Source organism: Muscardinus avellanarius (genome assembly GCF_963383645.1).
Source record: "Muscardinus avellanarius genome assembly, chromosome: 3".
In the NCBI taxonomy this organism is placed as follows: domain Eukaryota; kingdom Metazoa; phylum Chordata; class Mammalia; order Rodentia; family Gliridae; genus Muscardinus; species Muscardinus avellanarius.
This window is the reverse complement of record NC_137788.1, coordinates 145,808,869-145,834,937: the sequence shown is the minus strand read 5'-3', so window position 1 is coordinate 145,834,937 and position 26,069 is coordinate 145,808,869. Positions and strand designations below refer to the sequence as shown.

Genomic DNA, 26,069 nt, shown 5'->3' with positions numbered 1-26,069 from the left:
TAGGGTCACAAGTTGTGCTTGCCCAGGGGCTGTCAAATGTGGCAGGGATGCAGCGCTGTCCTAGGTGTGGTATGGTGACCGTGGCTTGCTCTATGCACAGAGGAACTAACTCTGGAAACAGCCATGGAAGGTGTCATCAAGTTGGTGACTGCTGTAGCACTGTTAGAAAATGGCAGTGGGGAGGATGCTTCTGGGGACATGTGGAGTTTCAGATGGCTGATGTCCCAGCTGGCAGGGATTTGTCTTGAGTGTCGAAGAATGGTCCTGGCAGAGATTCAGGGACCATCAGAGTATAGGTGGTACAGTAGGTTTGAGAGGAGAGGAGCTTACCCAGGAGATGGTGGAGAGAGAAGGGGGCTAAGGCCAGAACTTTGGAGAGCAGGGGCAGAAGTGGAGGAGCTTCTGAAGTGGACCGCAGCAGGCAGGCAGAGATGGAGACGTGGAGAGTGGGGCCACTGAGTCCAGAGGAAGGAGGCGGCTGCCCAGAGGGTGGCCAGCACTGGGGCAGAGGGCGTGAGAAGGGAACTGGGGCATAACACAGCCAGGTCCACAGGGCCAGGCTCCAGACACCTGGAAGCTATATAGGGGTGATGGGGCTTGATCCTGTAGGCAGTGACAAGCATTGGAACATTTTAGAGCAGAGGAGTGGCCTGCCAAGAGCCAGGCCACATGAACCTTCATCCAGCAGCAGGAGTGTGTGGATGGGAAGGAGGGGAGAGAGGCAGGGAGACCCTTGGATGGCAGCAGCGGTCCAGTGAGGTCCAACATGGCTTATTCCAGGCCATGATGAAGAGGTAGGGGTGTTGGGGTGACATCACAGAGATAAGACTGATGGGATTTGCCAAAGACTGGAGGAGAGTGGGGAAGAAAATGACAACCCTGTGCTTTTGACCTGGGTAAGTTGAGAGGTAATTGCCAATATTACAAAGAGAGTAAGTTGGGGGTATGTGGAGGAGAGGATGAATTTGAGGAGTTCAGGTGAGTTTGAAGGGCCATTGACCACCCTGCCAAAAAGGCCCACCAAGCCACCAGGAGAGGCCTGTGCTGGCCTTGAGGGCAGGTATGTAGGCATCAAGGACTGAATCCATAGCATTGGGTGGTACCGTCCAGTCAGGGTGTGTCGGAGAGCAGCGTCGCGGGCCAGCACCAGTACAGAGGTACAGTTTTGGTGTTTCCCCCTCTGCTGGGACTTTGCTTTGCTGGTGGAGAGAGATGGTGGAGCAGTCTTTGGCCCAGGGAAGCACGCAGCTTCAGAGAGAGAGTCTGGTCTGCACTCTTTTCGTGAGGGAGATGTGCAAATGAGCCCAGAGAGCGAGTGTGGGAGAGAGAGGAGAGGCAGATGAGGCAGAGGCAGGACGGCATGAAAAACCCAGCAGCCACTGACCCTCCACCAGCCTCCTGGAAAAGGAGACCATAGTTCATCACATCAGTTTGAGTTCATAAAATTCATAAAACTAAAAACTTTCTCAGAAGCACAGCTCTTCTTGGCAGCACAGACTCCGCTGCATATTAGGCGCCAGCTGTGTGACTGTAGGCGAGTGTTGTAACCTCTCGGGGTCTCTGTTTCCCCCTGCAAAGTGGAGTAAAGTAGAGTCAGCTCTGTCCATCTGGCAGGGGCTTGGGGAGGCTGAGTGAGAGGTCGAGGTGATGCTGAGTTCCGTGCTGCCTGTCTATAGGCAAGAGGGGTTGCGAGCACCTCCCACAACCAGCCACCACCATGATGATCAAGGTGAGCGGGGTCTTCCCTGGCCTCCATGAGTTGGCTGTATGGCCAGTGCTGCCATCTGGCTTTGTAGTCACGAAAGTGCATCTGTCCTGGGCCACCGATCCCTATAGCTGACCCCAGTTTTGGCAGCTCCAGGGGTAGAGTTATATTTTCACATTTCTGTTGTTTTTTTGGTGGCACTAGGGGTGGAACCCAGGGGCTTTCTACCTCCGGGCTATGCTCCCAGACCTATTTTATATTTTATTTGGAAACAGGGTCTCACTAAGTTGCTGAGAGCCTCACTCAGTACCTGAGGCTGGCTTCAAAACTGTGTGATCCTCCTGTCTCAGCCTCCCAAGCACTGGGACTACAAGCGTGCGCCACCATGCCCGGCATATTTTCACATTTCTACCAGTTAAGTCAGAATAGTTTCATCCTAGCAGACTAACACTAATTACCTCTGCTGTGTCATCTCACTTGTGAACACGCTTCGTGTTCTGCACCTGTCTGAGTCTGTATTTCAAGTGGACTTCTTTTTAATGCTGTCCGTAGGGGGAACCGTATCTGAACACTGCCTATGGCCACATGATCTGCTACTGGGACGGCTCTGCTCACTACCTGATGTACCTGGTGATGGTGGCGGCCATTGCATGGGAGTAAGTCCCTTCGCCTGGTGTGCGCCTTTGTGATCTTAATGACTGATGACTGGGTATGTAAGGAAAACACGTAGAAGCAGACAAACAAACAGGTGTGCCTGGACATGAATGTGAGTGTGATAGGTAACCAGACACAGCTTTATCTTCCTGGCTCCACTGCCTTTTTATTTTATTTTTTTGCGGTGCTAGGGATAGAACTCAGGGGCATTCTACCTCCAAGCTACACCCCACACCTATTTTATTTGTTGTTTAGAAACAGGGTCTAAATTCCTGAGTCTAACTAAGTTGCGGAGGCTGCAGTCCTGTCGCAGCCTCCCAAGTACTGGGATTACAAGCACGTGCCGCCACGCCTGTCTCTCACTGCCATTTTGAACATGTCTCTGAATTGCTCCTCTACCATGAAGAAGCTCCAAAGCTCAGGCAGACCCACCCTAAGTCTTTTCCTTTTTCTTCTCTTTGTGGTGCTGGGAATTGAACCCAGAGGCATTCTACCTCTGAGCTACACTTCTAGTCATATTTGAAACTGCCCTCAAACCTGTGATCCTCCTGTCTCAGCCTCCCAAGTACTGGGATTACAGATGTTTACCACCATACCCAGCCCACTCTTAGCTTTCTGATGATATTTTCTAATAAGAACAGTCTGTTTTCAGGACTTAAAATCCAGCTCATTCTGTTTCGAAACTTGAATCTTTTTTAGTTTGGAGCTTCTGCCCCTGTTCAGGAGCAGCTCCAGGCTGGGGCCCTGTACTTGGTCCTGGGGTGGCATCTATCATCCTCTGCACCTCTGCATCTGGCCCCTCTGGGGAACATGTCCTTGGGTTTTAAGGAAGAGAGGAGGTCTTCTGTGCCACCTGCAGTCTTCTGGGTACTAGCATTCTCTGCCATGAGATGCTGTCTTGTGAGGCACACATGTGGGCTCTTTGGAGACCCCTGGGCAGAAGCCTTTGAAGTCCCTAAAGTGAACGGCGCTCTTTGGCTGCGGCTGTGGCTCCCCTCCCCGTGTTCACCTTAGTTTCTTTGCACATTGTGGAAGGCACACTCTCTGGAGGGTCTCTTCCAAGATTGCTGCAGCCCAGCTACCTTCCCAGGCCTCTACCGGGCCCCAATTTAAGAAAACCACATATTTTTCTGCCATATGAAGTCCCATATGTCCCATTTTCTCTCTTTTTCCTCAGCCTGTGCTCGGGGACAGCTCCAGTTACCTCTCGTCAGTCCCCTTGCCAACAGTCCCCGTCACTGTGAATGGTCCCTGGGGGTTGGCTGTGGGGGGCTTGAGGGCTGGGATGGGGCGGAGAGCACTGTCTCCTCCACTTCTGTTCCCTCCAGGGAATCTCCTTTCGAGTGACTCCGTCTAGAGTATAGTGTGGAGTTGAGTTACTGGCTTATCAGTGCGAGGAACATCTTGTTGATATTGACGATTAGGGGGATATGCCTAGTAGTTTCTTTAGAACCTGGGGTATGTGACACATTTTACCTCTACTTTCAGGGCTCTGCCCAAAATTGTGATGCCAGGGAAAGTGCACTTTGCATCCTATCACTCATACTTCAGCTATTTAAAATATCGATCCAATTTCCTTTCTTCTTTGAACCTTCTTTTCCCTTTCATGCTGAGTTTGAATATACAACAAGGAAATGCAGGAGAGCCCGGGGCAGCGATGACGCGCTGTAGTTAACAGCAGGTCAGCAGAGCACGAGGACGCAGAGTGCTCACGCTGGCAATACGTGTACTAAAAATGGAACAATATAAGATCTGCGAGGCCCCTGAGCAAGGGTGACACGAATTTGTGAAGTGTTGTTTATTTATTTATTTATTGGTGGTACTGGGGATTGAACCCAGGGGCATTCTACCTCTGAACTACATCCCCGGCCTTTTTATTTAGTTTTGTTTTTTTGAAACAGGGTGTCTCTAGGTTGAGAGTCTTCCTACTTGCTGAGGCTGTCCTTGAACCTGGGGTCCTCCCATTTCAGCCTTCCAAGTACTGGGATTACAGATTAGTGTCACCATTAAGAAAGAAAAAAAAAAAGAAAGAAAAGAAAGGACACAAAAATGGTTCTACGGTCTATCACGTATGGAAATGATGGGTGATCGCTCTTGATTAAGTGTGGATTTATATACTTCATTAGTTAGAATTAAATATTGCCGTCAAGGAATACCTTTTGCTAGTAGTATTTTAAGACAAGTGGACTAAATCAAGATTTGTTCTTCTTACAGGGAGAGCTATAGAACCGTTGGTCTCTATTGGGTTGGCTCCATTATAATGAGCATTGTTGTTTTTGTGCCAGGAAACGTTGTAGGTAAGAAACCTTATCTTAAAATTCACTTTTGTTTTTGGCATTATGGGGAATTTTCACAATAGAAGGGTTATTTTGGTTATAACAAAACCAAGAGATTCTAGACTTATAAAAACATATTTTGAAACACTATTCATATTTCCTCTGCAATCTCACCTTTTTTTTTTTTCTTTTCTTTTGGTACTAGGGATTGAACCGGAGGCAGTCTACCTCAGAGTTTCATGCTAGTCTTTTTTATTTTTGTTTTGAAACAGCCCCAAGTTGCTGAGGCTGGCCTCAAACCTTAGATCCTCTGGTCTTAGCCTCCCATGTACAGAGATTACAGCCATGCACCACACCCAGCTTAATCTCACTTTTCTTTTTTTGTGGTAATAGGGATGGAACCCAGGGACATTGTACCTCCAAGAGACACCCCCAGCCCTATTTTTTATTCCTGATTTTTTTTTTTTTGTGATACTAGGGATGGTACCCAGGGGGCCTTCTACCCCCAGGCTACACTCCCAGACCTATTTTATATTTTATTTGGAAACAGGGTCTCACTAAGTTGCTGAGAGCCTCACTAAGTAGCTGAGGCTGGCTTCAAACCTGTGTGATCCTCCTGTCTCAGCCTCCCAAGCACGGGGATTACAAGCATGCGCCACCACGCCCGGCTTATTCCTGATTTTAAAACAGGGTCTCCCTGAGTTGCAAAGGGCCTCGCTAAGTAGAGGCTGTCTGTGAACTGCAATGGCAATCTTCCTGCTTCAGCCTCCCAAATGCTGGGATTACAAGTGTGTGCCACCACGCCCAGCTATTAATCTCACATTTTAAGGTATGTTTGGAACAATTTTCAGAAGCGTGCACTGAATAATTAGACAACTATCAGTGGCTCTTAATTTTTAGAAGGAACAAAGAGGCTGACTGCGACACTTGTGGCTACATTTGGTGTGCAAATATTTCTCGCTACTCTTTGTATTAGATATAACTCCTGACACACTATGAGAACTTGAATGTGCTTAGAAATGAAGACTCTTGAAGGCTAAAGGAGGTTATTTATGCACACGGAAAATCAGGACAGTATATTACCTAGACTTTTTTCACAGTACTAGAGACTGAACTCAGGGGTTGTTCTATCTCCAAGTTATACACACAATCCTATTTAATTTCTTTTGCTTTGAAACAAGGTTTCGCTAGGTTGCTGAGAGTCTTGATAAGTTGCTGAGGCTGGTCTTGAATCTACAATCCTCTTGTCTCAGCCTCCCAAGTACCCGGATTACAGGCATGTGCCACCATTCCTGGCTTACAGGTACTTTTTATGCTACAAATAAGACATGTCTGTTAATAAACTTTTTTTTGTGTGTGGTAGTACTGGGAATTGAACCCAGGAGAATTCTACCCCTCAGCTACACCCTCAATCCTACTTTTTGCACCACCACTCCTGGCTTGTTATTAAACATTTAGTCGCTTGAAATTCACTTCCCCTCCTTCATCTCTTGAAAAATGTCTGAAGCCGGGCGTGGTGGCGCACGCTTGTAATCCCAGCATTCGGGAGGCTGAGGCCGGAGGATCGTGGTTCGCGGACAGCCTCAGCTACTTAGTGAGGCCCTCTGCAACTCAGTGAGACCCAGTTTCAAAATAAAGAATAAAAAATTGGGCAGGGGGTATAGCTCGGAGGTCAAATGCCTCTGGGTTCCAGCCCCGGACCTGACCAAAAAAAAAAAAAAAAAAAGTCTGGTCCACAGTAAAATTTTAGATGATTTGAAATGGAGAGGTATCTTAAATGTTGTGTTTAGATGTGCTTTGGTTAAACATTTAACTTTCTCTTTTTTTCTCTTTTAAATAGGGAAGTATGGAACACGAATTTGCCCTGCTTTTTTCTTAAGCATACCATATACATGTCTTCCAGTCTGGGCTGGTTTCAGAATCTATAATCAGCCACCTGAAAATTATAATTATCCCTCAAAGGTGATTTGTTAAGCTTACATGTATGTAATCTGTTTTCAAACTCACAGGACTCATTTATGTCTACTGGATGGGACGAGGTCCTCTGAAGACTAGGGCATCTGGGCAGTCAGTGTGACTGTTAGTTGTGTAGCATGTGTACATCTTAATGATGGCGGCCTAGCTGGTCTGCTTCTGTCTGAATACCCTTGCTTCCATGCCTCTGGAGTGTTGTGAGCCAGTGCTTCCCACCGGCTCTTATCATCGTATTCTGCATTAGTGTGCTAAGTGGAGCCCAGTGTGTGGATTGTCTGGGATTGTTAATCTTGGGATTTGAGCACCCGGCATCTCTTTAAGTAATACCTATGCATCTGGCAAGCTGCTGCTGTTTCAGGTAGTTCACATAGCCACAGGGTGGAGCTTGGCTATGGACCTCTTCCGAGATGCTTCCCTTCTATTCACAGACAAGGTGGGCAAGGCGATACAATACTGACCTGGCAGGTACTCTGATGTTAAAGTCTTCATTTCTAAACAAGTGACATCTTTCTATGTGTCTCCTCCACTTACGGATATTAGATCCTCAGGCAAGATACTTTAAGTAAAAATATATGAAAATATAAATTACTATATAATCACATCATGATTATTCCTTTCCAGCTCTACCACTGAGCTACCTCTCAAGTCCTAAAATACATTTTACTTTACACACTTCATTTGTACACCTTCATTTGTACACCTGTTGGGGAACTTCAGGCCGGCACACTGACAACTAGTATGCTTCTACCTTCCTTGAGGAATAAGGTGGTTGTTAAAAGTAAACAGTCACGCCGGGCGTGGTGGCGCACACTTGTAAGGGAGGCGGAGACAGGAGGATCGCGCAGGTTCGAAGCCAGCCGCGCTGGTGTAAGCGACCCTGTTTCAAAAATATAAAATAGGTCTGGGAGTGTAGCCCGGAGGTAGAAGGGCTTCCAGGGACCCCAGTACCACCACACACACACACACACACACACAAAAAGGTAAACAGTCACCCCAGCTTAGAGAGCCCTGGCTCTCTGGTTTCAAAGGCTTCGTGTCAGTGGGTCAAGAGAGCATTCTTACCATATGACACATAGAAACATTTATTATTATTATTTTTATTACTGGGGGTTGAACTCAGGGCATTCTACCTCCAAGCTACACATTAAGCCTTTTTTATTTTTATTTTGAAACAGGGTCTTGCTAAATTCCTGAGGCTGGCCTTGAACCTGTCATCCTTCTGTCTCAGACTCCCAACTATAGATGCCATCAGGCCCAGCTTTATAATAATAATAATGCTAAAATGCAGTGATAGGCCAAATGGGTACTGTCACGAAGTGCTGATAGTAACCTAAGTTCAGAATCTCCAAAGTAACCTAGCAATCCTAACAACCTTAACAAATTTAACTCTTATACCTAGTTGTTCCACATTTAAGGCCCTATCCTAAAAAAAAAAAAAAATTAGAGAAGCTGTCAAAGAAATTGTTCATCATCACATTGAGGGCAACAGTGTAAAATACCTAAGGTTCCCACAGTGAGAGAATAGCTACAGTATGTTTCCATACAGTATTAAATTTTGGAATTTTTTTTGTGGTACTGGGGATGGAACCCAGGGACATTCTGCCTCAGAGACACCTCCAGCCCTATATTTTATTCTTTCTTCTTTTTTTTGTGTGTGTGGGTCTGGGGATGAAACCCAGGGGCATTTGACCTCTGAGCTACACCCCCTGCCCTATTTTTTATTCTTTATTTTGAAACCGAGTCTCACTGAGTTGCAGAGGGCCTCACGAAGTTGCTTGGGCTGGCAGCAAACCTGTGACCTTCCCAAGGACTGGGATTACAAGCTTGCGCCACCATGCTGGGCGAATTTTGGAATTCTTAACAATGTGGGAAAGTGCTAATAATACAGTTGCTAAGTGAAGAATGCAAAATTTAATTTTGTGAAAAACACAAGCTATATAGATGTATATGTGTATATATGTAATATATACATACATATATATGTACATATGTAAACAGACAGGAAAAGTATGGCAGGCTTTTTAGAATTTTTTATTTTTCAAATGAGTGTTATCTTACCTTCATAATCATGAAAATGTTATTTCAACAAAAAATATGTTCTCAGAGCTAGAAAGGGCCCTTCAAGATCACTCTTCATTTCACAGGAGAGGGGTGAGAAATCATTTTCCTAAAGTCTGTGTCCTATGACACGAATGGTGAAGCTTCAAGATTCTCTTATCACCCATCATCATGGCGTTTAATGTTTCAGTAGATTCCAGATTCTTCTTTGGCACTTTGGGTTTCTCTTTAGTTATAAACTCTATTTTAGGTTGTTCAAGAAGTCCAAGCAAAGGCCCTGCTGAGAAGACCATTTGATTTAATGTTGATCCTCTGTCTCCTCCTGGCAACTGGATTTTGCCTGTTCAGAGGCTTGGTAAGCACAACAGATTAAAATGACATAACAAAATTATGCTATTTATGCTTCCAAATAGAAAAAAATCTGGAAATATGTTTTTGTTTTTTTTTTTTTTTTTTTTTTGCGGGTCTGGGGGTGGAACCCAGGGGCATTTGACCTCCGGGCTACACCCCCTGCCCTATTTTTTTATTCTTTATTTTGAAACCGGGTCTCACTGAGTTGCAGAGGGCCTCACTAAGTAGCTGAGGCTGTCCGCGAACCGCGATCCTCCAGGTCTCAGCCTCCCGAATGCTGGGATTACAAGCGTGCGCCACCACGCCCGGCGTGGAAATATGTTTTTTTTAAAATCAGTTTCAGCAAACAAATAGTTTGTCCTCCTGGATCGTGGAGCGGTGGGCCTGCTTCCTGCTGCCCTCCACCCTCAGCTCTCTCTTCCTGGGTAGTTTCCAGGAACACCTCTGCAGGTCCTTAGATCAAGTTCTGTCCAGAAGTAGCTTCCTTCCCTTACTCTAGGACACCTTAAAAATTAGCCATTAGCATTTTATTCTTTTGGTTCCTTTGATGTTTTCCAGTTAATTTTTTAATTTTAATTTTTCTTTTTTGCGGGTCTGGGGATGGAACCCAGGGACATTCGACCTCTAAGCTACACCCCCTGCCCTATTTTTTATTCTTTACTTTGAAACAGGGTCTCACTAAGTTGTGGAGGGCCTCACTAAGTATCTGAGCTGGACATGAACCGTGATCCTCCTGTCTCAGCCTCCTGAATGCTGGGATTAAAAGCATGCGCCACCACGCCTGGCTGATGTTTCCAGTCTAAATGTGACTTTGCTAAGGGTGATATCCTAAGACACAAGTCAGTTGTGGCACAGAGCATCATGTGTTCTTAGAGATAGGGGCAGTGACGCTGAGGAGCCCGCTCACATGACTTCCTTCCCGGTCAGAGTAAACTAAGCTCAGGTTTGGAGCTCGTGCTGATGTGACATGATAAACATGAAGGGCACGTGGGCATTTAATTTTTTTTTTTCTATTTTCCTTTCATCGTTTTCACAGTGTGGAAAGTTAGGAAAAGACATAGCTTTGAAGTTAGAATCCTGGCTATTTACTAGTTGTGTGGCCTTGGAAAAATATTTTGTCCCCTAATTTTTCCTGTTTTGAAGTAAGATAATTTACTTTTTTTTTTAAAGTAAGATAATTTACAAACTTTTGTTAGAGGGCCTTCTACATAGTACACACTCAACGAACAGTTGCGCTTATTATTTTATCAGTGATCCTTCACTGTGCCCCAGTTTTATATTCTTAGCAGAAATAAACTTGAGAAGCTCAGGATTAATTATAGTCAGCTTCAATGGCAATTACTATTTTAAACCTGCTATTGCTGCACACAGTTGGGGCAAGTGTAAACAGATGTAGGTAATCTACTGTTTTGGGGTCCTTGGGCTATTAGGAGCCTGCATGACCTCTTCAGGGTTTGGGATGAGAAGCTATTTTAAGAGCCATCTCTGTCTACAGATTGTCAGAATGTTCCTGGAGGAGTTGGCTATGAGGGGGAGGGATATAGAGGAGAGAAAAGGCAAGGCCACAGGTTCTGCTCATATTACTGAAACTGTCCTTTGGTTAGTTTGGCGCAATTCTCAATATTAAAACAGTAACGGGACAAGACTCAACTGAATTCTCCCATAGCCACACCTACTTCCTTTTGCACATTAAAAAGCCGTGTGGGTGTACATATGTGGTTGGGTGAGGGGGGCTTTGCGATGGACTTGGGTTGGGGCTCATTTTTACTAGCTCTGCTATTAGCCTGCATTTTGCATGTTCTTTAAGTGGGAAAGCATTTCATTTATGGTCAGGGACAGGAGGAGTGGTGCCTGAGGAGAAGGTAACTCGGGGACTCAGCATGGTGCTAGAGAGATGCTCGTCTATTCTGAGGCCCAGAGCCTACTCTGCTGGGACTAAATCTGTTCTGTTGTCACTCAAAGTGGATGGACACAGGAGGTGGCTTCAGACAACAGGACCCTGCTTTCAAATAATTTTCCTTACTGTCCCCAAAAGCCATATGCTCTGTGAGGCTCTGGAGAGAGGAGGATGCTATTTTTTTTAATCTTGCAAAGCATAGAAAGATGAATTTGGCATAGAAGTATGTCTTTCTTCCTATAGAGATAGTTGGCTAGTTTTCCCCAGGGAAAGTGAAACTGGTAAAGCAAGCTGTGCTTTGGCTAGCCAAACCTAGACACTTAACGGGTATTTGACAGGTACCCAAGTATAGAGCATTATCTGCTCCACTATTAAACATCTGCTAATCTCCCTAGATAAATCTTGAAAATATTCCCTTTCTTTCCCTTTAACGGATGAGCCTCTACAATGCACAATTTTGTTAAATAGCAAAGCTGCTTGTGGCCAAACCTGGCACATTTAGCCTGTTATCAGCAAACCTAAGAACCAGAAGTGTCTTTTTATAATGAATCCGTTTTTGTTCTTAGATTGCTTTGGATTGTCCAGCTGAGCTCTGCCGATTGTATGCACAGTTTCAAGAGCCCTACCTAAAGGATCCTGCTGCTTATCCTAAAATTCAGGTCAAGTTGTTTTTATAAAGCCTAAGATTTTAAAAATGTTCTCATTTTTCAAAAAATGGAAAAATATGGTCCTATGTAGAAAATAGGAGCTGACATTTTATCTTTGAAAATGTCATGTTTTTCTACTTTTTATCAGGCCAAACTGATTTGCTGATGTCATTTCTCTGTTCAAAATAGATGCTGGCATACATGTTCTACTCTGTCCCCTACTTTGTGATTGCACTTTATGGCTTAGTGGTTCCTGGATGTTCTTGGATGCCCGACATAACACTGATACATGCCGGCGGTCTAGCTCAGGTACCAAACAATATTCTCTTTTGCGAAGTTTATTGGTGACACGGCAGTCATTGTTAAATATATGAAAAGTATTTCTGCTCAGTATTTTAGTAGAGGAACAAGTTGTGGAACACATTGTCATCTTTTGTTTTATAATTCTTGAGAAAACATTTCTGTATATATATTTTATTTGAACTTCACAATGAATATCTGGCAGATATTCATCGTTTTACAAATGAGGAAACTGATACTGGCTGTGGTGGCGCATGCTTGAAATCCCAGCATTCAGGGGGCTGAGACCGGAGGATCACGGTTCGCGGACAGCCTCAGCTACTTAGTGAGGCCCTCTGCAACTCAGTGAATAAAGAATAAAAAATAGGGCAGGGGGTGTAGCCTGGAGGTCGAATGCCCCTGGGTTCCATCCCCAGACCTGCCAAAAAAAAAAAAAAAAAAAAAAAAAAAAACAACACCAAATGAGGAAACTGAGATCAAGTGACACTAAATTACTTGCCCAAAGTCACATATCCAGGAAGTGACACTTGTTTTTGTAGGACTGTTTCCTAATTTCTGAACATCTGGCTACAGAAAAAATATTGAGCCAGGTGTGGTAGGTGGCACACACTTGTAATCCCAGTACTTGGGAGGCGGATAAAGGAGGATCACAGGTTCAAAGCCAGCCTCAGCAACTCAGTGAAGCTCTCAGCAACCTAGCAAGATCCTGTTTCAAAACAAAGGATAAAATAGGACTAGGGGTGTACCCTGGAGGTAGAAGGCTCCTGAGTTCTATCCCCAGTAAACACAAACATACATAAAAGAGAAGAGAGAGAGAGAGAGAGAGAGAGAGAGAGAGAGAGAGAGAGAGAGAGAGAGAGAGAGGAGAGAGAGCACACTCGCACGCTGTTATTTTAAAGATGTCTTATCTAAATTTAAGATTTCAAAATTCTTCTGTACAGAACCAGGGAAACTGATTTTTTTTTTAAAGTTCTGCTCCTGCTGGGCATGGTGGCACATGCTTATAATCCCAGCATTTGGGATGCTGAGACAGGAAGATCACGGTTTGTGGACAGCCTCAGCTACAACTTAGTGAGGCCCTTTTTCAAAATAAAAAATAAAAAATAGGGCTGGGGGGTGTAGCTCGGAGGTAGAAAGCCCCTGGGTTCTATCCCCAGTAACACACACACACACACACACACACACACACACACACACGCACACATTCTGCTCCTAGAAAGCAGGGCCTGTCACTCAATCCCCCACCTCTGGTGGCACTTTCTCAAGTCTCTGTTAGTAGGTGTTTAGTGAACACTTACTATATTGAACAGGGAGTGAAATTATTTATGCAGTTATCAAATAAAGCACATTTTATTTTGGTACTGGGGATTGAACCTACATCCCCAGCCATATATATTTTTTTCTATATATATATATATTTTTTTTTGGTGGTACTGGGGTTTCTGGAAGCCCTTCTACCTCCGGGCTACACTCCCAGACACCTATTTTGTATTTTTATTTGGAAACAGGGTCTCCTAAGCCAGCACACGCGCCTGGCTTCGAACCTGCGCGATCCTCCTGTCTCTGCCTCCCAAGCGCGGGGATTACAAGCGTGCGCCACCACGCCCGGCTATTTTTTTCTATTTTGAAATGGGGTCTCACTACGTTGTGGAGACCTGCAATCTTTTTGGTTTAGCCTTCCAAGTAATGAGAGAACAGGTATGTACCACCATGTCGCTTTCCTTTGTTTGTTTTTGTTTCAAAACAGGGCCTTGCTAGGTTGCTGAGAGTCTCACTGCACTGCTGAGACTGTCCTCGAACCTGTTATCCTCCTGTCTCAGCCTCCCAAGTACTAGGATTACAGGCGTGCACCACCATGATGGCTCTCAAATCACTTTTGTACAAGATAAAAAGTAGTAAAACTAAGTGACCTCTGAACAGGAGGGAATTAAATAAGTTTTTTTTCCTACTAGAAATAAAAAAAATGAATTCATGTTTTAAAAACATCTTTGTCACCAGGCACAGTGGCATATGCCTGTAATCCCAATAATTGGGAGGCTGAGACAGGAGGACTACAGGTTCAAGGACAGTTGGAGCCAGGTGTGGTGATGCACATTTATAATTCCAGTATTTGGGAGGCTGAGACAGGAGGATCACAGGTTTGTGGCCAGCCTCAGAAATTTAGCAAGACCATTTCCAAATAAAAAATAAAATCAGGCTGGGGGTATAATTTGGAAGGAGAATGCCTCCAGGTTCAATCCCTAGTATTATGCACACAAAAAAGTAAAAATAAAAATAAATAAAATAGGTCTGGGAGTGTAGTTCAGAGGTCAAATGCCTCTGATTTCAATTCCAGTACCACCCATACATCCCCCCCGCCCAAGGTCACAGAGTTACTAATTGGCAGAATAGGGATATCAAATCCTGCTAGACTCCAAAGCCCATATTCTCTTTATTGTTATCCCCACCTGCTCCACAAGCAGCTGCTGCAATCCTGCAGCAGAAAGGGAGACTTTGTACGAGCCTGGAGTAACTGTAGCACTTCTGGGAGGTGGGTGGGTGGGGGGCAGTGACAGCAAGCTGGGCTCTCAGGGCAAGGGGACTGTTAGGCAGAGCCTTGCGGGGGTGGGGTGGTCAGGAAAAACACTTAGGTATGGGAGTGTGCGGCAGGTGAGGGGCGGAGGAAGCCTTGGCCTTTGTTTTCTTGGCCTGGCTCCCTTCCTTGTTCTCCCGTATCCTCAAGGACCTAGGACCCAGGGCCTCACGCTCGCCTCACCCCAGCCAGATGCTTCTTTACAGGTCTAGATTGCTCAGAGTCCAGCAGCTCATTACCTGTTTGCTTTGCTTTCCGGTTGGGCCTCCTCTCCACACTACATGCCTTGGCCTGCCCTGTGCCCCCAGCCCGAGGCAGGAGTCTGAGTCTGCAGCTAGGAAGCTGGCAAAGGACCCGATGTGGGACCTGGTCAAGTCTCAGGGGTCACCTGGAGGATCTGGCAGGAAAACCTAGGCAAAAACCTCGTAATGTAGAAAAGGCCCAGTCAGGAGGCTTAGGAAAGTTATGATTTGGGGACAGCGGGGTGGCAGAACCTGCATCAGCAAGCCAGCCAGGATTCTACCTGATGACGAGGCTCAGCTTGCAGGCGTCCACCTGTGACTTCAGTGGAGGGTTCCAGGCAATAGCAGTGGCAGCTTCAGCCAGACTCAGGCCTTGTAGGAATCCCTGGTTTTATCCTTCACTGCCCAGGTTGACGAGGTAGCCTGAAGTTCCTCTCTTGCTGGAGAGTTCTTAGACCCAGGGCCTGAGGACAGGTCCTGCAAATGTCAGAAGGATGTTTCTCCCAAGGTGAAGAGTGGGGTAATTCAAGAATTATGTATCTGACATCCCCATAGCCCTTGGCTGGGCTTTAATATCTCATAGTGTTCAGGCCTCACTTGGAAATCATGCCACAGCAAAGCAAAGCAGAGATGATGAGAATGTTGGGTTACAGGTTTATGATGTTTTGTACTCAGCAGATACTTGCTTGTGAAATGGCCTTTCACCTTAGGAAGGTATCTAACAGTCATCCTAGTGTATACTCTCCAACTCTGACCAGTGCCCCTTGCTTGCTGAACCTGCCATGTCTAACTTAGAAGCCTTACATATTCATGACCCAACTGACATTACCAGGCTGCTTTTATTGAAAGATCTAGTAAACTTTCAAGACACTCTGCAATTCATCTATTAAAAAAAAAAAAAAAAAAAAAAAAAAAACAACTTGCTGGGCATGGTGGCACATGCTTGTAATACCCGCACCTGGGAGGCTGAGACAGGAGGATCTCACACGTTCGAAGCCAGCCTTAGCTACTTAGTAAGGCTCTCAGCAACTTGATGAGACCCTGTTTCCAAGTAAAATATAAAATAGGTCTGGGAGTATAGCTGGTCAGTAGAAAGCCCCTGGGTTCCACTCCCAGTACCACCAAAACAAACAAACAAACAAAACAAAACAAAACCAAAAAACTTGCTTGGCAAGGTGAGACATGCTTGTAATCCCAGTTCTTGGGAGGCTGGGACTGGAGGATCACAGGTTCACAGCCAGCTTCAACAACTTAGTGAGGCCCTTTGCAGCTTAGTGAGACCATTTCAAAATAAAAATAACATAGGGCTCAGGGTGTACCTCAGAGGTAGAATGACCCTGTGTTTAATCCCCAGTGACATAACTAAAAACAAACAAACAAAAACTGCAAAGTTCTAGGTTAGTACAGGTCAGTGGAAACATGTCAAGTAGTTACTGGGTTCCTGATTTCTGTGTAGGAGGCTGCCAAATCTGTTGACTTCAGAAATCAAAAGATCAATAAAAAATTAAAGAATAAAGTAAAACCAAGATACATTTTAGGTCAGCGTTCCTATGAGGACTTGTCGTAACAAATTGCCTCTTTATACAGAAGACTGCAGTTGCAAGCCTTACTTGAAAAGTACTTGGGCTGCTTCAGTCCACTTACTAGCATCTTCTATGAACGGAAGTATAGTCAGCCTCTACGTGCAGATTCAACCAACCGCCAATTGAGAATGTTAGATCCACAGGGCTACACCTGTACTGAGCATGTAGACTTTCTCTTGTCATTATTTTCTAAAGACAGTACAAGTATGTTCATAGCATTCATATATTAGGTGATATAAGTAATCTAGAGAAAATTTAAAGTATGTGGGACTAGCCTGAGCTTAGTGAGACCCTGCCTTAAAATAAAAAAGGCTAGGCGTATAAGTCATTGGTAGAATTCCCATGTTTAGTTTCTGGCACCATAGGAAAAAAATAACATGTATGTGGGAGGATGTGCAGTACTATACCACTTTATAGAAGAGACTCAAGTATCCATGAATTTCGGCATCTATAGGGGGGAGTCCCAGAACCAATCCCTCTTAGATACCATACAGTCTATTATGGTATCGCTAAAAATGAAAAAAAAAAGTACTAATATAGCTAATATGGTGAAGAGCAGGAGCTTTGGAGGCGGACTGATTCAGATCCCAACGCTGCTGATTAGCTCAGTGAGCCCGGTTACTTTACTACTCTGAGCACGTTTTTGTCTCTATGGTAGGATATTAACAGTACCTTCCTCATAATGTTACTATGAGGGTTAAATGGGGCAATATACGTACAGGCTAAGAAACAGTGCCCGGCATACAGCAGCTATGTAGACTGTCGGTTGCCATTATTGGCATAAGATTCCCAGTAAGAATTTGGTGAAATGCCTTGTTACCAAGATCAATCTGTAGACAACTTAATTAACCTGAAGACAACTTCATTACGGCACATAACAAGTGGGATGAAAGTTACGGGCAGATGATGGGCAGTGGGCTTCCTGCCACGACAGCCGTCGAGGCGGACCAGTCCCCTGTAGGGGCACCCTGGCCCACTTGCTGCTGGCAGCCTCTTCCACTTCTGACTGTGCCTTCTAGAGAGGGCTCTGGGGGCTTCTCTGTGGACAACGTGGTTGTAAACAGATGACTACTGGAAGGGAATCTTTTCCCTCTTGTGGAAACCTTTAAAAAAAACAACCATAAAAGTTAAAGGCTTAGGAAGTTAAAGGCTAGCTGGGATACTGATGCAGATCCCATTTTACTCCTTTATTTCTGGTGTGATTATCAAACTTTTGTGTGTGTGCAGTACTGGAGATTGAACCCAGGGGCGTTCTACCTCCGAACTTATTATTAATAAGTTCTACTTCCCAGCCTTATTATTATTATTATTTTTGCGGGTCTGGGGATGGAATCCGAGGGGCAATTGACCTCCGAGCTACACCCTCTGCCCTTTTTTTATATTTTGACACAGGATCTCACTGAGTTGCAGAGGGCCTCACTAAGTAGCTGAGGCTGTCCTCGAACTGTGATCCTTCGGTCTCAGACTCCTGAATGCTGGGATTACAAGCGTGCGCCACCACGTGTGGCCCCAGCCTTATTTTTTATTCTTTACTTTGAACCAGGGTGTCGCTAAGTTGTGGAGGGCCTCACTAATTAGCTGAGGCTGACTGCTAAACTGCCATCCTCCTGCCTCAGCCTCCCAAGTACTGGGATTACAAGCATGTGCTACCAGGCCTGGCTAATTTAAAGTGAGACTTTGGGCATAACATCTTTATCCTTTGATAGAGATACAGACAGTCAAAAGGTAAACACGGGTATCTAAAAACAAAGAGCCCAGGTTTCCAACAGAGAACACCAGATCATGAGTAGGTATTTGAGTTCTTTATCTGTATTTGGCACCACCCATGGCACGTAACAAATACCAACTCACTGAACCCTCACGACATCCTGTGAGGTAAGTTCCATTATCCATTTTTGGTTTTGGGTGGTGGTAGTGGGGACTGAACCCAGGGGAATTCCACCTCTGAGCTATACCCCCAATCCAATTTTGAAACAGAGCTGAGTTGCTGAGGCTGGCTGCACACTTGCCATCCTCCTGTCTCAGCCTCCCAAGTACTGGGATTACAAATGTGTGCCACTATGCCCAGCTTCCTTTATCCATTTTTATAGAAAAGGAAACCAAAAGGTACTTACATACCTCACCCAAGGCCATCTTGCTGTTTTGTGGCAGAACTGAAATTTGACTCTGGCCAACTGGTTCCAGTCAGTGCTCTGAACCATGGGCGTGGTGGCGTGGTAGTGCACATTTGTAATCCCGGCACTTGGGAGGCTGAGACAGGAGGATTACAGGTTCGAGGTCAGCCTCAGCAACTTAACAAGACTCTGTTTCAAAATAGACAATAAAAAGGGCTGGGGGTGTGTGTGTGTGTAGTTCAGAGGTAGAATCTGGGTTCAATTCCCAGCACCTTAAAAAAAGAAAGAAAAGAAAACCCAAAGAAAAGATAACATGGTTCTGGATTAGCTGCAGACACTACTCTATGTGAAATATATCAAACTCAATTCTTCTGGAACCAGGAATGTGATTTTGAGTCATATTTTCCAGGTTATCTCTATATACAAAAAGAGCTAGTGAAATTTAGCTTTTGTGTACCTTCACTGCTTCATTCTAATCATTCCATTAAAAATGTATCTCAATTATTTCTGTAAGGTAGAAAACAATGTAGAATTAAATAGAAAAATGAATAGGGGCTCAAACACACATCACTGAATTTTGGAAGTTACTGGGATCCAGAACTTGCACATATAATCCTGGGCCAAGTCCTGCAGCAGCACTGTGCTTGCTCGGCTGCCTGACCCCCGCACGGCACTCAGGCTGAACATGGCAGGCCACCATTACAGGAGGGCCTTGTGAGCACACTCTGGGGAGACCGCAGCCCGCCATCAGCTATGTGCTTGAAAACGGAACCCTCTGCAGGTTGAGACGGGTTTCTCCGGGGCTTTAGAAGTCTGGATATTTAACACTATATGCCTTGGGAGGAAGCTGAGGTTCAGTGCGCACTCAGCTGGAGGTATGGCTGCCATAAATACTATTAGAAATATGTGTAGTACCAAGCCGGGCGTGGTGGCGCATGCTTGTGATCCCAGCATTCAGGAGGCTGAGACTGGAGGATCGCGGATTGCAGACAGCCTCAGATACTTAGTGAGGCCCTCTGCGACTCAGTAAGACCCGGTTTCAAAATAAAGAATAAAATATAGGGCAGGGGGTGTAGCTCGGAGGTTGAATGCCCCTGGGTTCCATACCCTGACCCTGAAAAAAAAAAAAATAGTAGTACCAGGAGCAGCAGACAACTGGCTTTAGGGTTTTTGCTCACAGATAACTCTTTTAAGAATGTTGTAATATATTTCTTATTTAATAATCCCAAATAGCCTATTAATATAGGCATAAAAGCAGAGAAATGTTTTATGTATCTGTTTTGTATTTTGACAGTCACAAGACCACTGTTGTTGAACGTTTATTGAGCTCTAACAATGCGATAGGTGCCACACAAAACATTAGACACAGTACCTGCCCAGTGGGCTTACAATCTAATCTAAGGACATGAATCATTTTTAATGTTGCCACGTGTTTGCTGTTTATGAAAATGAGGTATTAACTGCACTGGTTAGTGCAGGACAAGGGCTGACAGAATCACTGACTTTTTATGCAGACTTCCTACGCAAGTAAGCACAACTGTTCATGTTACTTATTCTCTCAATGTAGTATCGTTAGCATTTCCCCAAATCTGGTGATTCAGTGATGTATACAAGTCTATAAAGATGATAGAGCAACCAAACCCACATTTCTGAGAAAACCAGAGTTCAAAACTGGCCTTTAGTCCAGAAGAAAAAGTTTATATATTCAGAAAAACACTATTATTTAAAATAGGCCCTAGGGAAAAAGTGACAGGAGCTAAGCTCCTGTGCAGAGTTCCTAGAAAGGTCCACAAGAGCAGCTCCTCAGGCAGCCCCCAAGTGCCCTTTAGTCTCAAGGTCTTTTGTCCTCGAGCCCAGAAATGCAAACACATTTGCTGGGTTGTTTGGGCATTTGCCCTGGGGAGGTGTCTGAGGGCAGAGCCTCATGGATCACAGCACAGATAATCCACTTGTTGGTCCTTGGCAACACACCAAAGAAATTTAATTTCTATCTCCAGAAAGTAGCAAAAATGTACCAGAGGTATCCAGAATATAACAGTAATTTGTAAAATTGTAGCCCCTTAAAGTCTCTGCCAATGACACAGAGACATGCTGCTTATAAAAGCTTGCCTTTTCTTGTCATGCTAAGTCTTGGCGGTAACACTTTTGTTAACCACTTATCTCAATCAACAATTTTCGAATGGAAGGAGATGTATAACAAATTATTTAAAGGAAATTATACAAAGAGTTGGTCATTTTTGTGATTTGTCTTCTCTAGATTCTACTTTCATCTTTTCACCTCTGATCCTATTGAACTAATGATTTTCGACTTACTATAACATTTAGATTTCCAGTCCTTTACTCGTTAGTATCTTGAATTTCAGCACGACTGGGGGGCTGCATTTGGTACCGACACAGACTTGCCGAGGAAATCCTCTCAGGAGCTTTTACTTCTACAGCAGCCTGCATTACTCTTCCTAATGCAGTTTTCTTCTGTGCTTATGAAAAGTATCAAAAAGACCAACTAGCACATTCTGGATGTGTGTTCTGAATAAGTATTTAAGTACAGAGGGAGACCCTTGCCTGTTTGGTAAACTCAAATTATGCTGCTAAGTCAGACTTCAAATAAATTACACTTTGATTTGAAAAGACTGCTGGCACATATATTTCCATTTTATAAAGCGCAGTCATACCTCTAGCTAAACTGTTAACAACATTATCCTACAAAACAACCCTAACTTATTATTTTTAAATTGCATAAAAAAACACATGAATCAACAACAAAACCACAATGAAAGAGACTTTAAGCTTTTGTGACAATGAGCACATGAAAGAATGCTAAATGAAGTTCAAGTTCTCAGTACTTCTCTTTCAACAGCTATGCTAAATATATTTTAGCTTTTAAAACTCTGGACTTCATTTTTATTGGATTACATTTTGTGAGCCACAGCTGAGTCTCTGTAGGATCTCCAGAATGCAAATCAGAAAAAAAATGGAGATTTTATTCAGATTTTTCTGTTGAATTGAGCCACTAATGAACGTTCATTATGGGGTACTGGATGGGTTAAAAAACACACACACAAGTACATGATAAAACAACACTAAAGAAAGTGTATTTTATTTGAACAGTTATATCAAGAATGATCCTAAATTTAAAGAAGGACTCTCCTATTAAAGACTGGATTGTTTATACTTTGCTTTTGAGGGAGACTGGTTTTTTGAGGGCACAGAAACATGGTGTGAATGAGCCATCCAGAACTCATCATTCACCCACCTGAACACAAATTCGTGCTCATCCACTTTTTTTTTTTTTTTAACAGGCTCAGTTTTCTCACATTGGTGCTTCTCTTCATGCTAGAACTGCTTATGTCTACAGAGTCCCTGAAGAAGCAAAAATTATTTTTTTAGCATTAAACATTGCATATGGAGTTCTTCCTCAGCTTTTGGCTTACCGTTGTATCTACAAACCAGAGTTCTTCATAAAAACAAAGGCAGATGAAAAAGTGGAATAAAAATACTGATATTCTTCTTCTCTAGATTGACTTTTGTTGTACTAGTACTGATTTTATGTCCCATCACTCTCTTGCCATACACAAATATGTAAGAAAACACAAATTGTTAAGCTAGGTGCAGTAGTGAACACCTGTAATCCCAGTACTTGGGAGGCAGAGACAGGAGGATTGCAGGTTTGAGGCCAGCCCCAGCTACTTAGTGAGGCCCTCAACAACTTACCGAGACCCTGTTTAAAATAAAAGGGCTGGGGGCATAGCTTGGAGGTAGAATGCGCCTGAGTTCAATCCCCAGTACCCAAAAAAAGAAAAAAAAAAAAAAAAAAGGCAAGAAAACACAAATATTTGCTCTGTGTTGTCCATGTGAACTCTTGTGTATTACTGTGTGAGTAAATTTTTTTAAAAGGAAAATTGAAGTTGTTGAGAAATATTCTTTAAACAAGAAATATTCCAAATTATCTGAATAAACCTATCTAGCTCAATATTATTTGCACATACTAAACAGCTTGTGAAAAATTACAGTCTAGTGCCTACATCAGTGAGCATAAAAACAGAACCATGCAGACGTGAATATGGTCTATGCATGTACAAAATCAAAGCAGCAATCACAGGTTGAAGAAATAACTTCTGCATATAAGATATTTATATGCTTCATCAGCAACTTCAATATAAAAGGCAGATCATCAGAATATTTTAAAATGTTGCTTGAAAAATGTTTTCCTAAGAAAAGTATATTATTTACTTCTGTTTTAAAAACTGCTTTTACTAAAATTCCTGATGTGAATTTAAATAGCTAAAGCAAGATGGATGAACGTGACCATTAACCTTAGTGAATACTTGCTTTACTGATGGATGGAAATATTTCTATTGTATTTCTGTGTATATTTTTAATAAAATTAATTTTGGCATTTTAAAAAGACGAATCTTACTAAATTTAAAACATTTTATAGTATATATTTTTATGACAAGTTTTGGCCTTTTATTTAAGAAAACAAAGAGTTAAGTTCCAATTGAAAACGTTATCTCTATTGTTCTTATGTTTTAGTGCCAGCATTGAAGAGGACTTTTGATAAATTACTTAAATTTTATTAATTTTAAAATACTCAAACTTAAATAGTACCTTCTAAGGACGAAGAACTGGGTTGGTCCCTATTTCTTCTTATGACTTTGGAAGTGTGTGCATACAGTAGAATCAGTATTTGCTAATGTCAGAAGTGAACACAAGGCGTGGCTGGCTCCTCCGTGTGCTCTGGGTGGGAGTGGACTGGTGCTGTCACACCCCCGCTGCCGTCCTCACCGTCATCCACAGCCCTAGGCTTTTAGGTCTTCTCATGTCTTTTCTTCATGTTCACTGGCTCTTCACCAAAATTAGAATCAAAAGAAAAGGTCTCTAAATCAATTCACAGGTAATGTCAAATGTGAATTTAGGGTCCATAGGCTGGTAAATATGTTGCTTAGCTACAGACAAAAATTGTTGTCATCCTCTTACCAAGTGTTTTTAAATAACATAAAACCTAGAATGTTAAAGGAGAAAAAAGAAAAAGAAAAAAAGAAAACCCTCACCTGCACTTGATTCTACCATCAACCTGCTGTTAACAATTTTGCTTTAGTATATGAATTACATTAATACCTCACATTACATATATGAAACCAGATTACACTAACTTAGTTGTTACAACCTCAAAGTTACTCCCAGTACACATTCCAATAAATTTATTCTTTAAAAACAATACATTTTTTTTGTTTTTGTTTTTGTAACAGTAAACTTTTCAACTACAAACCTCGAATACACAAAAGATGCTCCAAGGACAAGCATAACAGGATTGATAAAACGCAAACTGACTAAATGTGTTCTCACAATATAAGCTGGCATAAAAATAAATAAAACTCAATTATCACAACAGCAACAATAATGTACACATAAAAATGGTTTGTGGATGAGTATTAACTATTCTAATTTTAGCTCCAAAAGAAAATGGTTCATTTAAAAGTCTATACTTAAAGGTCAGTGCTTTGTCTGATTTCTCACAGGGCTTTTGCTAATTTCAGCCTTAAAATGTGAAGTGTCCACCTTGAGTGATTAGCTCAAATTGTACTGGCATTGGGAAAAAAATAAATCATTGCCTTATTTTGGAGTAACACAAAGACTCACTAATTTCACATATAGAAACTCAGTTTGTGTATATAATAACATGAGTTTTGAGAAATTTAAGCTGTCAAATAGCTATTGCTAATACAGAATAGATATTGTACAATATGGTTAAACTTTATACATGGCCTCAAAACTGAAGAATGATTTCAGTTTCACCTTCAATATACCAATATTATGTATCTAGGAATTGCTTTCTGGGTTCTGTCAAAGAGAGGAAATCCCATCCTTAAGCACTATGTTGAGTAGTCACCTAAAATAATGCTAATTAATATTGAACCAAGTGTTTGGTGATAGTGGGGTAAAGGCAGGAAAATGATGAACATAACTGCCTTGAAAAAAGGATCCGAGACATGTAAAAGTCTGTGCAAAAATCTTGGTAATTCTTAGTGGTCAAGGGCAACTTCATGCAACCAAATAACATGAAATTAAATCAATAACCTTTTAAAAAAGGTTAAAATGTCCTTTTTCCCCAAAAGAACAAAAAGGAATGTGAATAATGTACATACAAACTGGGATTCTATCAATGACAGCAAGGACTATGTGTCGGTTCATATCAAATCCAAGAATATTAGACAACCAAACATTTAACCTTCTTGGGTTTCTCTTAATATGCAGCATTCATTATAGTAGTTAGGTCTGTAAAAAAAAAAAGAAAAACAAAACAAGCCTTTAGACGAGTTAGGATATTAACAGTGAAAGCTATCCACACCCACAGAATACATAACTGGTCTTTCTGAGATGTTTAAACTGCCTGTGGCACTAACAATGCTCTGCGAGAACAACTTAAGGCTTTGCTTTATATTTATGACAAAGCTGAAGGGAATACTCTTTTTAGTGTTCCATTAAAAAATAAACAGAGTAAACTGCCCCTAGCTGGGCAGGGCAGGGTGTAGAAGTGGCACTCCGGCCACATGAGAAGGCGTTTACTGCTGGGATGTAGAAAGTCATGGAGAACTGCTGGAGATGGTGGAGTCAGAAATGTAAGTTACATAAAGCTTAAACTCAGTTGGAGTACACACAACTTCTTTTTTTTTTAAACATTTTATTTTGTGTAAAAAAGGGCAAATTTAGTGAATTATTTCCATCTTGTACACAGAGTTATAATTTTAATGCTTTTCACATCCATGCTGAAAATTTGCAATTTGGTAAAAATGACAACTTATTCTTGAAAGTATTTATAATGTAATTAACTTTGACACATGACTTCAATAAATATAAAGTGAACAAAATCAATTTATATAATCTTTGGCTTCCTGCCTTTGAAAAAATATCAAGGATGAAAAAGAAAGGAAGCCCAGATTCCTTTTAAAACTTAGATGGCATATATATGACCAAGATAAAATATTTCTGTCTCATAAAATAATGTTTCAATTTGGGTCCCACTTTAAATTATGTCAGGTTTATTTCCCCAAGGCGTTACTATTTTTGTTTTCCTCATCATTAACTCCAATATATTATCCCTCTCCCTCCATAATGCCCTCATGGGATGGATAAAAAAAGGAAACTCAGGCCTCAAATATTCTTTCCTAAGAACAGCCTGTTTTCGTTTTTTATTTCACTAAGTCAGTGAACTCATTTGTAAGCACACATGTGCACACTCATGGAAATGTTCTCAGAGAGCCAAAACTTATACTCTACCACACAAAAATAATGACAGGTGCTTCAGAAATTTAGGAAAAGTTACTAAACCTACAGTTCCCTCAACATAGCAGAAATACCTTTTTTAGACCTATCTCTACCAAAATGAATCTGGTCTTAAAATCATAAAAAATAAGAATCACACTTAAAATCTGTGAACTTGGAAAAATGCAGTGACTGTTAACTATTAACAAAAACACTAATTATAACATTATACTCGCAGATACTTTTGAGAATTTTCCTCCCTGTCGAAGGAGGAAAACACCTATTAGAACAATTTTTAGTCAAAGAAACTTTTTATTTATTTATTTATTTATTCATTTATTTAATACTTATTTATTTATTTATTTATTTATTTATGTATTTATGTATTTATTTTTTGGTGGTACTAGGGTTCCTGTAAGCCCTTCTACCTCCG

General features: G+C 42.4%; 1 protein-coding gene across 2 annotated transcripts in view; it reads left to right on the top strand.

The window, feature by feature from the left end:
* The window catches only part of TM6SF1 (transmembrane 6 superfamily member 1), a gene marked incomplete at both ends in the record, with an annotated part of 30,678 nt that extends 8,814 nt beyond the window's left edge, over positions 1–21,864 (top strand). Inside the window, 7 exons of one of the 2 annotated variants that reach the window (XM_080692754.1) lie at positions 2,258–2,361; positions 4,574–4,656; positions 6,476–6,597; positions 8,918–9,022; positions 11,482–11,574; positions 11,752–11,871; positions 21,673–21,864. In XM_080692754.1, coding sequence (XP_080548880.1) covers positions 2,258–2,361; positions 4,574–4,656; positions 6,476–6,597; positions 8,918–9,022; positions 11,482–11,574; positions 11,752–11,871; positions 21,673–21,864 — 819 coding nt within the window. The remainder of the gene's footprint in view (positions 1–2,257; positions 2,362–4,573; positions 4,657–6,475; positions 6,598–8,917; positions 9,023–11,481; positions 11,575–11,751; positions 11,872–21,672) is intronic. The other variant, XM_080692755.1, reaches the window with a different exon arrangement.
* Between the last annotated feature and the right edge of the window lie 4,205 nt (positions 21,865–26,069).